This window comes from Oncorhynchus mykiss, chromosome 23 (genome assembly GCF_013265735.2).
Source record: "Oncorhynchus mykiss isolate Arlee chromosome 23, USDA_OmykA_1.1, whole genome shotgun sequence".
Classification (NCBI taxonomy): Eukaryota; Metazoa; Chordata; class Actinopteri; order Salmoniformes; family Salmonidae; genus Oncorhynchus; species Oncorhynchus mykiss.
The window spans coordinates 30,872,241-30,887,733 of record NC_048587.1 but is presented as its reverse complement, the minus strand read 5'-3'; the positions used below and the strand labels follow the sequence as shown (position 1 = coordinate 30,887,733).

General features: G+C 43.1%; 1 protein-coding gene across 4 annotated transcripts in view; it reads right to left on the bottom strand.

The window, feature by feature from the left end:
• The window catches only part of LOC110502570 (reticulon-4), a 34,511-nt gene extending 21,587 nt beyond the window's left edge, over positions 1–12,924 (bottom strand). Inside the window, exons 1-3 of one of the 4 annotated variants that reach the window (XM_021580706.2) lie at positions 12,178–12,924; positions 4,991–5,041; positions 2,433–4,220 (exon numbers count right to left, since the gene is read on the bottom strand). In XM_021580706.2, coding sequence (XP_021436381.2) covers positions 2,433–4,220; positions 4,991–5,041; positions 12,178–12,646 — 2,308 coding nt within the window. In that variant the 5' untranslated portion in view covers positions 12,647–12,924. The remainder of the gene's footprint in view (positions 1–2,432; positions 4,221–4,990; positions 5,042–12,177) is intronic. The other 3 variants (XM_021580707.2, XM_021580708.2, XM_021580709.2) reach the window with 3 other exon arrangements.
• Between the last annotated feature and the right edge of the window lie 2,569 nt (positions 12,925–15,493).

Below are 15,493 nucleotides of genomic sequence, written 5' to 3'. Positions count from 1 at the left end.
CCAGCCACCCTAGTCATAGACTGTTCTCTCTGCAACCACACAGCAAGCAGTACCGGAGCACCAAGTCTGGTTCCAAGAGGCTTCTAAACAGCTTCTACCCCCAAGCCACATGACTCTTGAACATCTAATAAAATGCCCCCCCCCCCCCTCAAGTTCTACACCTGTTGTATTTAGCACGTGACAAATTCGATTTGATTTACTGTCCCCACTTAAATACATGTAATTTTGTCCTTGAGACATTGAATTGAAACACTGTAGAATTATATTAATTCCTATGGAGGAATGTTTCTTCTGGGGAGTGCCAATATGGCCGACCGGTGGCTTCAAAGCCTCTCATTGGCCAACACACAGCATCAGCAATCCACAGTTTACAGAGAATCTAATTCTATAGAGAAAAACTCTGGGCAAACTAAAATCACTGTGGGTGTAAGCAAGACAGTCAGGCCCGCTAACTGCCACAGTGTCCCCATGAGAGGCAGTTTTTACCAGGCCCTGTGGTACCATTCAAACATTTTAATTGTAGATGAGCTCATTTTCTAACCAGGAGTATTATGGAAAAAAAGGGTGTTCATAAGAGATACTGCATGTAATGATAGGCATTTAAATATTACTAGATGGCTGAAATGTAAGCACAAAACCCCCAAGACTTACTCCACATTTAGTTGCATTACAGCCGGAATTCAAAATGGATGAAATAGATCCTCACCCATCTACACACAATACCATAATGAGAAAGTGAAAACATGTTTAGACATTTTAGCAGATGTATTGAAAACTAAATCTCATTTACATACACAACCCTGTGTCAATACTTCATAGAAGCACCTTTGGCAGAAATTACAGCAGAGTGTCTTTCTGGGTAAGTCTAAGAGCTTTCCACACCTGGATTGTGCAACATTTGTCCATTATTATTTTCTAAATTCTTCAAGCTCTGTCAAATTGGTTGTTGATCATTGCGGGAACCATTTTAAGGTCTTGCAATAGATTTCAAGTAGATTTAAGTCAAAACGTTAACTCGGCAACATTCACCGTCTTCTTGGTAAGCAACTCCAGAGTAGATTTGGCCTTGTGTTTTAGGTTATTGTCCTGCTGAAAGTGTCTGGTGGAAAACTAGGTTTAACTCTAAGACTTTGATTAACTTCATTCTCTTTTTTATCCTGAAAAACTCCAGTCCTTAAAGATTTCAAGCATACCCATAACATGAGGCAGCCTCCACTATGCTTGAAAATATGGAGTTGTACTCAGTAATGAGTTGTATTTGCCCTAAACATAACTTTGTATTCACGACAAAAAGTGAATAGTTGAGCCACATTATTTGCAACATTACTTAAGTACCATGTTGCAAACAGGATGCATGTTTTTTAATATTTATATTCTTCACAGGCTTCCTTCTTTTCGCTGTCAATTAGGTTAGTATTGTGGAGTAAACACACGGTTGTTGATCCATCATCACTGTTCTCATGGTGAAATCCCTGAGTGTTTTTGTTCATCTCCGGAGTTAAGAAGGATACCTGTATCTTTGTAGTGACTGGGTGTATTGCGACACCATCCAAAGTGTAATTAATAACTTCACCATGCTCAAGGGGACATTCAATGTCTGCTTTTTTATTTTTACCTATCTACCAATAGGTAAACTTCTTTGCGAGGTATGTGAAAACCTCCCTGGTCTTTATGGTTGAATCGGTGTGAAATTCCCTGCTCGGCAGAGGGGCCTTACAGATAATTGTATGTATGGGCTACAGATAGAAGGAAATCATAAAAAAAAAAAATCTTAAACACGAAATTTAAGCAAAATAATAGTCCTGAACTTTAGACTTGACAAAGAGGTTGAATACTTACTAACACAAGATATTTCAGACTAATTTTCTATTAATAAGTATACATTTTAAAAAGCATAATTCCACTTTGACATTATGGGTCATTGTGTGTAGGTCAGTGATAAAAAAAACTATTTCATAAATTGTTTATTCAGGCTGTAACAAAATGTGGAAAAAGTCAAGGCGTGTGAATACTTTGAAGGCACTGTATATCTTAATGAGGTATGAGGTATACACTGCTAGGTCACTTCCTGTAAAATGGATTGTGTGGTGTCAATGTAATTTTAACAATCTCTTTGTAACACACCCCCCCCCATTGCACACGAGAAATGCATTACTTACTAGATCAAGAGGATGGATTCAAAAACACAACAAATATGAAAGAAAACATGAAAACCAAGATCACGAAAACAAAATCATGCCAACACATGCACCCAATTGTAAATGATAATTTATTTATTTTTAAATGCTAAAAAAGGGACAACGCAGAGGTGAAAGGTGATGAAAAGGTGAAAACTTATGGGGGGAAAAAAGGGAAATGACAACCGAGTAAAATGATGCACCAATAAAAAAAATAAAAAAATAACTGGTGGTTAACGTCCATGTGGAAATTACCTGCTTCAGCACTCAGGTTGGGCATCTGATCCATTCCGGGGCCCTCTGTGTCCTTAGAGAGCAACTCCGGTTTGCGAACAGGCGAGTGGATGAGAGGGGCCTTTGAGGCGGGACCTTTGGTATCATCCTTCTCCAGGTCTGACTTGACCTTCTGGGTGACTAGGAGGTAAGAGCGCTGACTAGGAGATTCTTCCTGAACTTCTGGGACTATATTTGCAGACTCCACATCCATCAGCCCAAAGCGCATGTCATCTTCATCCATGCTAAACTCTGTTGCCTTAGCAAACTTGGAGCTATCTAATGCTTCTAGAAACTCATCGATTACACCCCTGAGGGGCCTCTCGATGAACTCAAACTCTTCAGAGGACACTTCCGGCTCAGACATATCCTCTGCTGCCTCTGCCTCTTCCACTTTCATGTCATTCTTCTCAGACTCCACCTGGAAACTTGCAGGATTCTTGGCCATTGCCTCCAGAACAGGGGACAGGGAGTCTGCTGACGGACTCTCAGAATCAGAATCTTCAGGGGTCTTTGTCTGGAAATTAAGAGGCTCTAATTTGTTCACAATTTGAGGTGAATCTTGACTGGACAACATCCAATCTTTTTGTTCTATCTGGACAGGTGCTTTGCTATGGGGTGTAGGCTCCGCCTCCTTTACGAGGTCAAAGGCACTAAAGCCTTCATCTTCAGTCTTCACAGCTAGTCTTGCTTCAGTCTCCTCAGTCAGCTCCTTCAGCAGTAAAGCTTTGGAATCGAAAGCAAAGGGATTTGTGGCTGACAGAGGGACAGGGACAGTGGGTGACTCAACTATCTTCCGGATAGGAGCAGGGCTCGGCTCAGTGCTTCCTTCAGAAGAGCCTGAGTCCACTTTGTCAGGGTTCAGAGGGAAGGGCTTTAAGATATCTGGAAGAGATGTAAGTGTAGAGTCCTCGCTCTCTTTTGGGGTGGTTGAGAACTGATTGAGTGGCTCCATGAGAGAGTCCGCAGCCATCTTGACAGACTCATATGTTTTTGTTTCATCGTAATATGATGGAGGGCTGCCATCTTGTGAGTCTTCAGCCCGGCCATACTGGACCAGGTCTGGGGTGGGACTCTCAGACATTTTAGCTGCCTGGCTGTCAGAGGTCATATCCCCAAGATGGGAGAACCCAGCATCTGCTACAGGGGAGAAGCCCTGGAAAGGATTCTTCTTCACCTCAAACATTAAGTCATCATCTGATTGGCCAAGCATATCTGGCTCATACCCAGAGGAGCCTCTGGATGCTGAGTCTTTGGGAAACGTATCCATGGAGGCCCTGGGGTTGTCTTGAGAAGCTAAGAGTGGAGAATCCCAGTGCTCTGTTGGGTTAGAGGAGGCAGGTGCAATGTCAGAGTCAGGAGTCATCAGGGGATTATTGGGGGACTGGGAAGGAGTAGTAGACCTGACTGGGCTACAAAGCTGCTCTTCAGGAGAGACCACGCCACTGTCTCCACACAGAGACTTGGACCCTACATCGCTCTCGGGGCAATTTTTTTTATGTTTACTTTGAATGTAGGTAGCAGTTTCTAACCCTGTCACAATATCCTCATCACTCTTACTAAATCCTAATCTGGTGTTACCCTCTTCATTCCAAGGCATATCCTTGGTCAGTATTTTGGGGGGCTCAGTAGAAGGCCAAGAAGAGAAGCCCAATGGAGCAGATGTTGGATTTGGACTCTCTGACAAAGAGAGGTCTTCCAGAGAGTCAGGAGAGTGAAGGCGAGAGAGAGGGGAGATGGGAGCAGGGGAATCACCCTTCTGCCCAAGTTCTTGAGTAAAGAGGGAAAATGCAATACATCAAGACACACTCCATTCCTTCAGCGCTAGCAAGCCATGCCTGGCATGCCCTGCCAGCAGTCTGCAGAGTTGAGGTGTTGTTTCCCATCAGTGATCTCAGAGTTATAAACTGGCATGCCAAAAGATACAAAACCAGTTATGGGAGATTTTGTTTTTAACATAGGAACAATCAATGAGGGGAATCATCACCTAAACGTTTAAAGTTAGTGTCTATCTTCTCTACTGTAAGTGGACTTATCACAGGGATTCACATTATAGGATCATACAAACAATGTTAGTCTTTCTTTTAAATTACTTAAATGCAAATACAATGTAAAATATTATTAAAGGCCAAGTGCAGTTACCCTGTGTTTTATATCATATTGTACAATAGCTGATAAAAATCAACACTAAAAGTTTGAACAAATTTCATCAGTGTTATTTCCTGATTGTAAAATTGTATTTTCAACCAGCAACTCAGGACCTTCTAATCATGGGTGGAATTTCAGCTTGCCTGGTGACATCCCCAGGTGGTAACTGTAGCTAAAAGGCAATTGGTTTATTTTTTTACAATTGGAAACTATTACTGTAAGGTACATAACTGCTACCAAGAAATGTGACATTACTATTAAAAAAAACAGCTGCATTTGGGCCTTTAACAAACTTTGCATGCATATCAGTCAAAATGTAATTAAGGTATAAAAAGGCATGAAATTAAAAAGAGAAGATGCAGGAGGAAAGGCAGCCAGGAAAAAGAACTTGCCTTTTGGGAATTGCATCAGAGGTTGAAGCGCAGCAGGAAGAAAATTGTCATCTGAAAAAGAGACAGTAGCACAGTGTGAAGTGGACAATGCCAGCAGCTGAGAAAACAGAAAACAATTAACACCAGTGTGAAACAGACCCTAACATGGGGCCTCTACACTACTTTGACAACAAACTATGTCCAGGAGAGATACTTCTGTAGTGTAAACAGATGGATCTAGATTCAAAATATCTTGAAGAGATCTGCCACACGACCTCTGGAGATAGTGTGGGGAAGATCTACACCACATAGTGGGGTCCGAAACTATTGATACCTTTGACAAAGATGAACAAAAATGACTACAATAAATAATTCAAATACGGAGCTATATTGTATGCTAAAAATGGAAAGTATATTGGTATACTAACACAAAGAAAGAGGTTGTGTTTAACAAATCATTTTTTTCCTAAAAAATAAAATAAAAAAATAAAAATTAGGGGTAAAATTATTCACAACCCTGTTGTCAATACCTCACCTTCCAGGGACAATCGCAGCCTTTTTCTAAAATGCTTCATGAGTTGGAGAACACATTGGGAATGATCTTACACCATTCCTCCCTACAGAACCCTTAGTCTACGCTTAGACTGCCCTCTTCAATTTGAGGAAAGCCCCAAAACCTGTCAATTGACTCCAGCCCCCCCAAGTCAGACTGCTCTCTGCTACCGCACGGCAAGCGGTACCGATGGACCAAGTCTTGAACCAACAGGAGCCTGAACAATTTCTACAGTAGAAAAACACTACAGTAGCTCTATACTGGAATACTACACTACCCAGCCTATCTGCATTGACCCTTTTGTAGAAATAGAATGAAACAAACAGGCATTCTATTTTTTACCCTATTATCGTGGCCACTATGCACAAGGCTACATGTGCACAAGGCTACATGTGCAAAATTAACATTCACTGACTAAAAATGTAATAATCCCCCCCCTCACTCACGTGTTACTGTCAAGTTCAACACAACAAAAGCAATATCTTTGGGCTACACTGCACATTATACACTTTCTGCCTGTGGACATCTGTTATACAATGTACCAGCATAGCATGATACCCTTTGTTGGCATAATTGATCTCTTTCAGGCAGAGAATACCTAGCATAACCCTTTTTATCAACTGAATTGAAAAAGTGAGAAAGAGGGAAAGTGTGTGGTGTTCCTTTCACCTCTATAGTGGCATCCAGCTTAAGCCAGGCCCAGCAACACCTAACTGTTTAACAAGCAACGCCTTATTTTCACCTAGTTCTCTCATTCTGAAAATGAACCACACACTGTAGAGGGAAAACATTAGCTCACAGATAGTAGTTAGTTCCTTAGAGTTAACATTACACACACAGATTGCCAGGGTCCAATAAGCAACTGACGTGTTATAACTTGAGGAACGGCAAATAGTCATCTAACATTACCAGTTAATACAATAGCGAATTGGTTAGGTTACTAATGTTAGCACATCTGTTTTTCACACCGTAAACAAAATTATTTGATCAGATAAGTTGGCTAATGTGACTCAACATTTCTCTGGCTAGCTAACGGAGAATTCGAGCCAGCCAGCAAGATCCTTAAGAATACTTGTTCCACCACCCTCATCTCAAACTTTCCAAAAGCCAGTTGTTTTTCAGTTACAGCTCATGAAGTACACTTCATCACCTTCTCACACCCGTCTCCGTGGTCAGGCTTCTCACCTACCTCTTCGTTATCGTTCAGGGGAAGCGCAAACTGCCTCTCCACTCTCCCGCCGTCTTCCCAGAGCGTGCGCTGACGTCGTAACTAGTAAATTATCTGTCTCTTCTCTCTTCAGTCGTGTGCTGCTTCTGTTATGTGAACGATTGGCTGAGCCTTGGATACAGCCAGTATTGCTCCAAATGCGAATCACTAGTTCGCTTACAGCCAGTAGTGATCCAAAGTCGTCAACAACTGGTACACGAAATCTAAAGAAGTATCTAGATTTTGTTTGCCTGAAGAGTATATTGTGATAAACTGCAGGCCACACTACTTGCCTAGAGAGTTCTCAGCTATACTTTGTGACTGTTTATTTACCACCACAGACAGAGATGGTGGCACTAAGACAGCTGTATACGGAAATAAGCAAACAGGGAACCACTCACCCAGAGGTGGCGCTCCTAGTGGCCGGAGACTTTAATGCAGAGAAACTTAAATCAGTTCTACCAAATCTCTATCAACATGTTAAATGTACAACCAGGGGGAAAAAAATGCTAGAGCACTTGTACTCCACACACAGAGACTCGTTACAAAGCTCTCCCTCACCCTCCATTTGGTAAATCCAACCACAACTCTATCCTCCTGATTCCTGCTTACACGCAAAAATTAAAGCAGGAAGCACCAGTGACTCGGTCTGTAAAAAAATGTTCAGATGAAGCAGATGCTAAACTACAGGACTGCTTTGCTATCACAGACTGGAACATGTTCTGGGATTCTTCCGATGACATTGAGGAATACACCACATCTGACTTTATCAATAAGTGCATCGAGGACGTCGTCCCCACAGTGACTGTACATACCTCAACCAGAAGCCATGGATTACAGGCAACATTCACACTGAGTTAAAGGGTAGAGCTGCCGCTCTCAAGGTGCGGGACTAACCCGGAAGCTTACAAGAAATCCTGCTATGCCCTGCGATGAACCATCAAACAGGCAAAGCGTCAATACAGGGCTAAGGTTGAATCATACTACACCGACTCCAATGCTCGTCGGATGTGGCAGGGCTTGCAAACTATTACAGACTACAAAGGGAAGCACAGCTGCGAGCTGCCCAGTGACACGAGCCTACCAGATGAGCTAAATCACTTCTATGCTCGCTTCGAGGCAAGCAACACTGAGGCATGCATGAGAACATCAGCTGTTCCGGACGACTGTGATCACGCGCTCCGTAGCAGACATGAGTAAGATCTTTAAACAGGTCAACATACACAAGGCTGCAGGGCCAGAATAATTACTAGGACGTGTGCACCGGGCATGTGCTGACCAACTAGCAGGTGTCTTCAGTGACATTTTCAACATGTCCCTGGTTGAGTCTGTAATACCAACATGTTTCAAGCAGACCACCATAGTCCCTGTGCCCAAGAACACAAAGGCAACCTGCCTAAATGACTACAGACCCGTAGCACTCACATTCGTAGCCATGAAGTGCTTTGAAAGGCTGCGTAATGGCTCATATCAACACCATTATCCCAGAAACCCTAGACCCACTCCAATTTGCATACCACCCAAACAGATCCACAGATGATACAATCTCTATTGCACTCCACACTGCCCTTTCCCACCTGGACAAAAGGAACACCTATGTGAGAATGCTGTTCATTGACTAAGGCTAAGAGTTCAACACCATAGTACCCTCAAAGCTCATCACCAAGCTAAGGATCCTGGGACTAAACACCTCCCTCTGCAACTGGATCCTGGACTTCCTGACAGGCCTCCCCAGGTGGTGAGGTGAGGGTAGGTAGCAACACATCTGCCACGCTGATCCTCAACACTGGAGCTCCCCAGGGGTGCATGCTCAGTCCCCTCCTGTACTCCCTGTTCACCCACGACTGCACGGCCAGGCACGACTCCAAAACCATCATTAAGTTTGCTGACGACACAACCGACAACGACGAGACAGCCTATAAGAAGGAGGTCAGAGACCTGGCCAGGTGGGGCCAGAATAACAACCTATCCCTCAACGTAGCCAAGACTAAGGAGATGATTGTGGACTTCAGGAAAAGGAGCACCGAGCACGCCCCCATTCTCATCGACGGGGCTGTAGTGGAGCAGGTTGAGAGCTTAAAATTCCTTGGTGTCCACATCAACAACAAACTACAAACACACCAAGACAGTCGTGAAGAGGGCACGACAAAGCCTATTCCCCCTCAGGAAACTAAAAAGATTTGGCATGGATCCTGAGATCCTCAAAAGGTTCTACAGCTGCAACATCGAGAGCATCCTGACTGGTTACATCACTGCCTGGTACGGCAATTGCTCGGCAAGGCACTACAGAGGGTAGTGCGTACGGCCCAGTACATCACTGGGGCAAAGCTGCCTGCCATCCAGGACCTCTATACCAGGCAGTGTCAGAGGAAGGCCCTAAAAATTGTCAAAGATCCCAGCCACCCCAGTCATAGACTGTTCTCTCTACTACCGCATGGCAAGCGGTACCGGAGTGCCAAGTCTAGGACTAAAAGGCTTCTCAACAGTTATTAACCCCAAACCATTAGACTCCTGAACAGGTAATCAAATGGCTACCCGGACTATTTGCATTGTGTGTCCCCTCCCCAACCCATATTTTTACGCTGCTGCTACTCTGTTTATCATATATGCATAGTCACTTTAACTATACATTCATGTACATATTACCTAAATTGGCCAGACCAACCAGAGCTCCTGCACATTGGCTAACCGGTCTATCTGCATTGTGTCCCACCACCCACCAACCCCTCTTTTTACGTTTCTGCTACTCTCTGTTCATCATATATGCATAGTCACTTTAACGATACCTACATGTACAGACTACCTCAATAAGCCTGACTAACAGGTGTCTGTATATAGCCTTGCTAATCTTTTTTCAAATGTCTTTTTACTGTTTTATTTCTTTACTTACACACTTTTTTTTCCCTTCGCACCATTGGTTAGAGCCTGTAAGTAAGCATTTCACTGTAAGGTGTTGTATTCGGCGCACGTGACAAATAAACTTTGATTTGATATTTGGGGCTTAATCAAGTGCCTACTGCGCTGGCCAATCGGATAGCTCAAATCGTTGTGCTTACAGCTTCCACTATCACAGCAAAGTTTTAAAACCCTGACCAGAGTGAGACTGTCAAAGAATACAGAAAAGAGATGCTGTTTTTAGGAGGGCGTTCATGTCTAAGTTTTTATTCAGCACCGCCACTGTTTATATTCAACACTATTACAAAAGGCGCTTCTCCCTACTTTCCACTCACACCGCAATGAATGAGTAGCAACGTGTATCGATAGCCCTGCGTTTTTATTATTAGTAGCTTGTCGCATCTATTTTACTATCAAATAATTTTTTCACTTTCTCTGGTCATGGGACCAACATGAATTTGTGCATGAGGGAGATGCAGTGTGACTCGAGTTTCACCATCAGGTGGAAGACAGTAGTCCCCCCCCCCCCCCCCCCCCCCCCACATTAAGATGTCAGGGAATATTTCAATAGGACAGAAGCAAAGCATGTTTTCTTAAACAAGTTGCCATCAACGTACAATGGTTCTGAATACCATAGTCCAATCATACAAAAAAAAAAAAAGATCAAGCATCCACCCATCAAAAGCCAGGAAATATCACGTTACAAATATATTTTGTTTTGCTTTTATTACCGTAATGATTATTCAGATTAGACCAGTTTAAAGACCAGTAACTTCTCTAGTCTAGGTTCCTGAGTTGAAGTATATCTAAAATTGAACCATAGACAATTAACATTAGCTATAATGAAATCCATGTTGCTTGAATTCTGTCCACCTGTTCTGCATAGGCTAGTAGTCAATGACTTCGCTTGAACACTTTTGTGGAACCTAAAATGTAGGCCAACACCTGCCCATGAAAGAGCTGCATCATGAAATGTAATATGTCTGAGAGGAGGCAAAGAAAGCGAATGGCACAGACTGCAATGAACGCCATGTTAACTCTAGTCACAAGTCAATATGAAATATGAGAAGGGGTCATTCTAGGACATTATAGTTGTGCAGTTATTAACTAGAGCGGTGTACAGTATTGTAGGTGTAACATTAAAGAAGCAATTACAGCACTGTGTTATTAACATTCCAATTTAAAAAGTAGATCAACACAAAGTCAGAAGTGATTCAGTGCACTAGTAGCAGCTAAATCCAGCTGTGATGGTATTGATACATGCTTAAGCATGCTCATCTAGCCCTTCCTAGGATAGCGAGAATACACATCACAGCAAAAACAGAGGGAGCAAACCCACAAGGCCCGTCAGAGCCAGTAGGACCATTTCCTTTACGTTTTTAGCATTTATCCTGCAGTAAGAAGGCATTCCAAATTATTGCAGAAAACCGAAGTAGAATATAAAGCATGTCTGCCCTTCCAAATGACAAGTATGCTTATATTAGTTCTTAGGTAATAGTCGGGCCTAAAGCGATTAAATGGAATGACACTCAACCAGGTCTTTGTAATTGTCTCCCAACCCCGCCCTGCCCGTCTGGCCTCGTATGTCTGGGAAAGTGTTTAGCTATTCTAACAGGAAAGAGAACATATTTTATTAAATTCGCTAACCAATTTACACAATAACAATGCCCCCGAACAATGTCTGACTTCCCCCGAATGAGATAAAAACACCCCATTATCAAAAAGCGTGAATGGTTGACAGATCGGGAGATTGGAGGGGTGAAAACTCAATTTCTCGTACGATGAAAAATGTTAGCTATCATTAAAAAATGGCTTGCTTCCAGTAGATAGCTACCGTTCACTTAAGGTATTTTGGGATAAACAACTAAAATAGGGGAGTAGACGAATTTAAATGAGATTCCTTTGTTGTGACGAATCCAAGCCATCTTGACTGAGTCAGAACAGAGTTTGCTAGCTTGGTTTGCGCAACCACAAACCAGGTCGGAAAATTACTGTCAGGATTATTGTAGTATGAGCCAATTAGTTAGTTTCTTGGATTTAAAAAAAATACCATGGCATTACATGGTATGTAATAATCAGCACCGATGCACCCGTTTAAATAAATAGTCGAAATAGGTGGTACAATTCTTCCAGTTCACTATATTAACTAGCTTCTTGCTGATGTGTCAAGTAGGTGGTCTGCATCATCTTTACAAAGCCAGCTATCTAGTTAACCATCCTTTTTTTTAGGGGGGAGACATCGGAATGGTTAGTTAGCTAGCCTGCCACTACCTGCCTGTGTGGAGTATCTGACTATATCAAGCTACCAATGCAGTCTCGAACCGTGCGCAACAATTTCATATTTTAAAAAATAAATGGTTTATGAATGTTGCCGCATTAATTCCACAATCACATAAGCTAGCTAACGTTACCAAACATGAGTTAGCCAGCCAGTCAACTGTAACATTATTGCCAATTAAGTTAGCAAGCAAGTACTGAAACGTCTATTTTAATGACGCTTTAACAAGAGACATATTTAAAAACCAGATGATACTTAAAATATTGACGACTCACGGGATGGTGCTGGAGGAGCAGCAATCGCTTCCTTCTCTGGAGCTGCTTCTAGTAGTGGACGTGCTTCTTCTGGAGCTGCTTTTGCCGGGGGATATGGTCTGATGAGTTCTGGCAAAGCGTCTGCATCCAAACAATTGCGAATCACTGGTGCTGGAATTATTTCTGCCAACTCTTCCTCTGATGGGGTGGAATCTGGAATCACCTCGTCGTGTGTCTGTTGTCCCGTGGCACGCTCTGTGGTGGTGGTCAGTAGCGCTTCCTCGTCCTTCGTAAATTTGATTATATCCTCGGGGTACGAAGCCTTGTGTCTCTCAATAGCATCATGTGCTCCGCCAACTAAGTCTACAATATCATCATCATCGCCAAATGTAGCTGTGGCCTCGTTGTTGCCATAATGATTACCGTATTGACTGTATCTACTCATTTCGTCTTCGGTTGTGGATGATACGACTTGCTCACCGTCGTCCATCTAACGTTAACTACCGGTTGTCTGCGGATAAAGTTTGTACTTTGCAGGGCACGTTCAATGAATAACTACGAACACTCAAAAAAAAACCGCCAACAAACAAAATACGCTCGTTGAATTCCCTCAAGCCGTTTGGGTCCGAATAAACTACTGTTACAGAAGAACGATTCGACCACTGCCACGGAACAACCGAATAGCTCGTGTGAGTCGCCTATTTACAGCTAGCCCCTTCACCAGAATGTTGAAATAGATAAGCAAGAGTTGAGTGACCAATAACTACCGAATAACTCTGAGCGATGCCACCTGTGACCAATAAGGTGTTGGGGAATCGCTGCAGATGTTAACACCCCTTTCACAAACCTGGCACAGTGAGGGGATTCGATTATCTGGCCCGGGTTATGTGTGTGAGGAGTTTATACTGGGTGAAAAGTGTTCGCATTCGTTCTGGAACTGGGCCGCCTCCCAGGCGTGAGCCAGGACCCCATTTAAAGCCCACAGCGAAAACAAAAAGAGGTGAAGCACTTAAGAGATTGTTGCCTTGCCTACTATTTTGCAAGGCAACGTTTATTTTCTGCAATGAGCCCGGGGGCCCTTTCCTATGCTTATTGCTTACACATGACAGATCTTACAACACCTGTGTAGGCTAACCACAGTAATTCATGACAATTAGAACTAACTACGAACTACTTAAAAATTATTCATGTATATATTTTCCCTGATTTTTCAGGGGGCGCTGCAGCACCCTTCTTACGCTTTGAACACACCGACAGCGTCATTGCATTTTGGTACACCAGAATTACATTAATTTCCAATGAAACCCTGCGTGTGCCTTGCAGCATTGCGTAGCAGAGCCAGTTGCAGTGCGTTCTGTGTGGTGCATACGTTGATTTATCGAACGTATTGTAGCGACCTGCACAGACAGCTGTGTGTAATACTATTAGGTGGTTGTGTTGTACTTACCAATACCTAGTGTTCGCGGGGTCCGACATGCCAATCAACCTGCTATCGGCCAGTCACGGGAATGCCTGGAATGTTCTGATGCCGGGCATCCTGGTGGTTGGCGGAGTGACGTGGGGGTTGGCAGGAGGGTTGAGCATTGCAAGTTAAGACCATGTTTAACCCTTCTATGTCGCACACCCTTTAGTTTGTCCATTTTCATTTCACAAGATTTTACATTATTTTTTCAAAATGTAACATTTCAATAGCTCCTTGGTCAAGTGACCTAGGGACTTCAAACAAGGTTCCGAATGTCAACTGATTACCCTTCTATATTGCACACCCTTTAGTTTGTACATTTTCATCTCACAAGATTTTACATGAATTTTTCAAAATGTATAATTTCAAAAGCTCCTTGGTCATGTGACCTAGGGACTTCAAACAAGGTTCAGAATGTCTACTGAGTGGGCCTACACATTGCACACCCTTTAGTTTGTCCATTTCCATCTCACATGATATTACATTAATTTTTCTAATTTTTCAGCTACAGTCGTCTGGAACAGCTGATCCTCTCATGCATGCCTCAGTGTTGCTTGCCTCGAAGCGAGCGTTGAAGTGATTTAGCTCGTCTGGTAGGCTCGTGTCACTGGGCAGCTCACGGCTGTGCTTCCCTTTGTAGTCTGTAATAGTTTGCAAGCCCTGCCACATAAGACGAACGTCCGAGCCGGTGTAGAATGATTCAATCTTAGCCATGTATTGACGCTATGCCTGTTTGATGGTTCGTTGCAGGGCATAGCAGGATTTCTTGTAAGCTTCCGGGTTAGAGTCCCGCACCTTGAGAGCGGCAGCCCTACCCTTTAGCTCAGTGTGAATGTTGCCTGTAATCCATGGCTTCTGGTTGGGGTATGTACGTACAGTCACCGTGGGTACGACATCCTCAATGCACTTATTGATAAAGCCAGTGACTGATGTGGTGTACTCCTCAATGCCATCGGAAAAATCCCGGAACATGTTCCAGTCTGTGATAGCAAAACAGTCCTGTAGTTTAGTATCTGCTTCATCTGTCCACTTTTTTACAGACCGAGTCACTGGTGCTTCCTGCTTTAATTTTTGCTTGTAAGCAGGAATCAGGAGGATTGCTCCGTTTGCTCCCACACAGTGTGTAGTAGGGAGGGTCCAAGATGTGAGAAATGTGCAGAACAGCATGAGACAAAGGAATGTCTAGTATTGGGGAAAGTAGTGGAATGTATTAATTGTAGGGGTGCCCATGGAGCTGGGGAGCAGAAATGTCCCGTGTGAGAGCGGCAGGTTGAGGTTCTCCAGGGTTAGAGTAGTTCAGAAGTTGTCACATGCTGAGGTAGTGAAGAATGTAGAGGAAGATGGATTAAGGGGGAGGAGTGGTGAGCGTAGTAGAGACATACCTGTACAGAGGGATAGGCCAAAAGTGATATAAATTTCAGTAGATTGGATTTTTAACATTTATAGCAAAGGTTATCAAGAGAAATGGTAGTAGAAAGTGCATGTTAAACTTTTGTTGCATACATATCCAGATGATGCTGTGTACTATTTACAGCGTCATTGCATTTTGGTACACCAGAATTACATTCATTTCCAATGAAATGCTGCTTTTGCCTTGCAGCATTACGTTGCAGAAGCAGTTGCAGTGTGTTCAGTGTGGGTCGTCAAACTGTATGCGTAGAAGGCTTGCCAGAAATGGTAGCAGAAGGTGAATGTTGAACTTTTGATGCATACATATCCAGATGATTCTGCATACTATTTTGCGCAACGACGCCTTCAGTGTGTTCGAATAATTAAGAACAGAATAACGCTTTGAACACACCGACAGTGTCTTTGCCCAAAATAGTATGCAGCATCATCTGGATATGTATGCAACAAAAGCTCAACATTCACTTT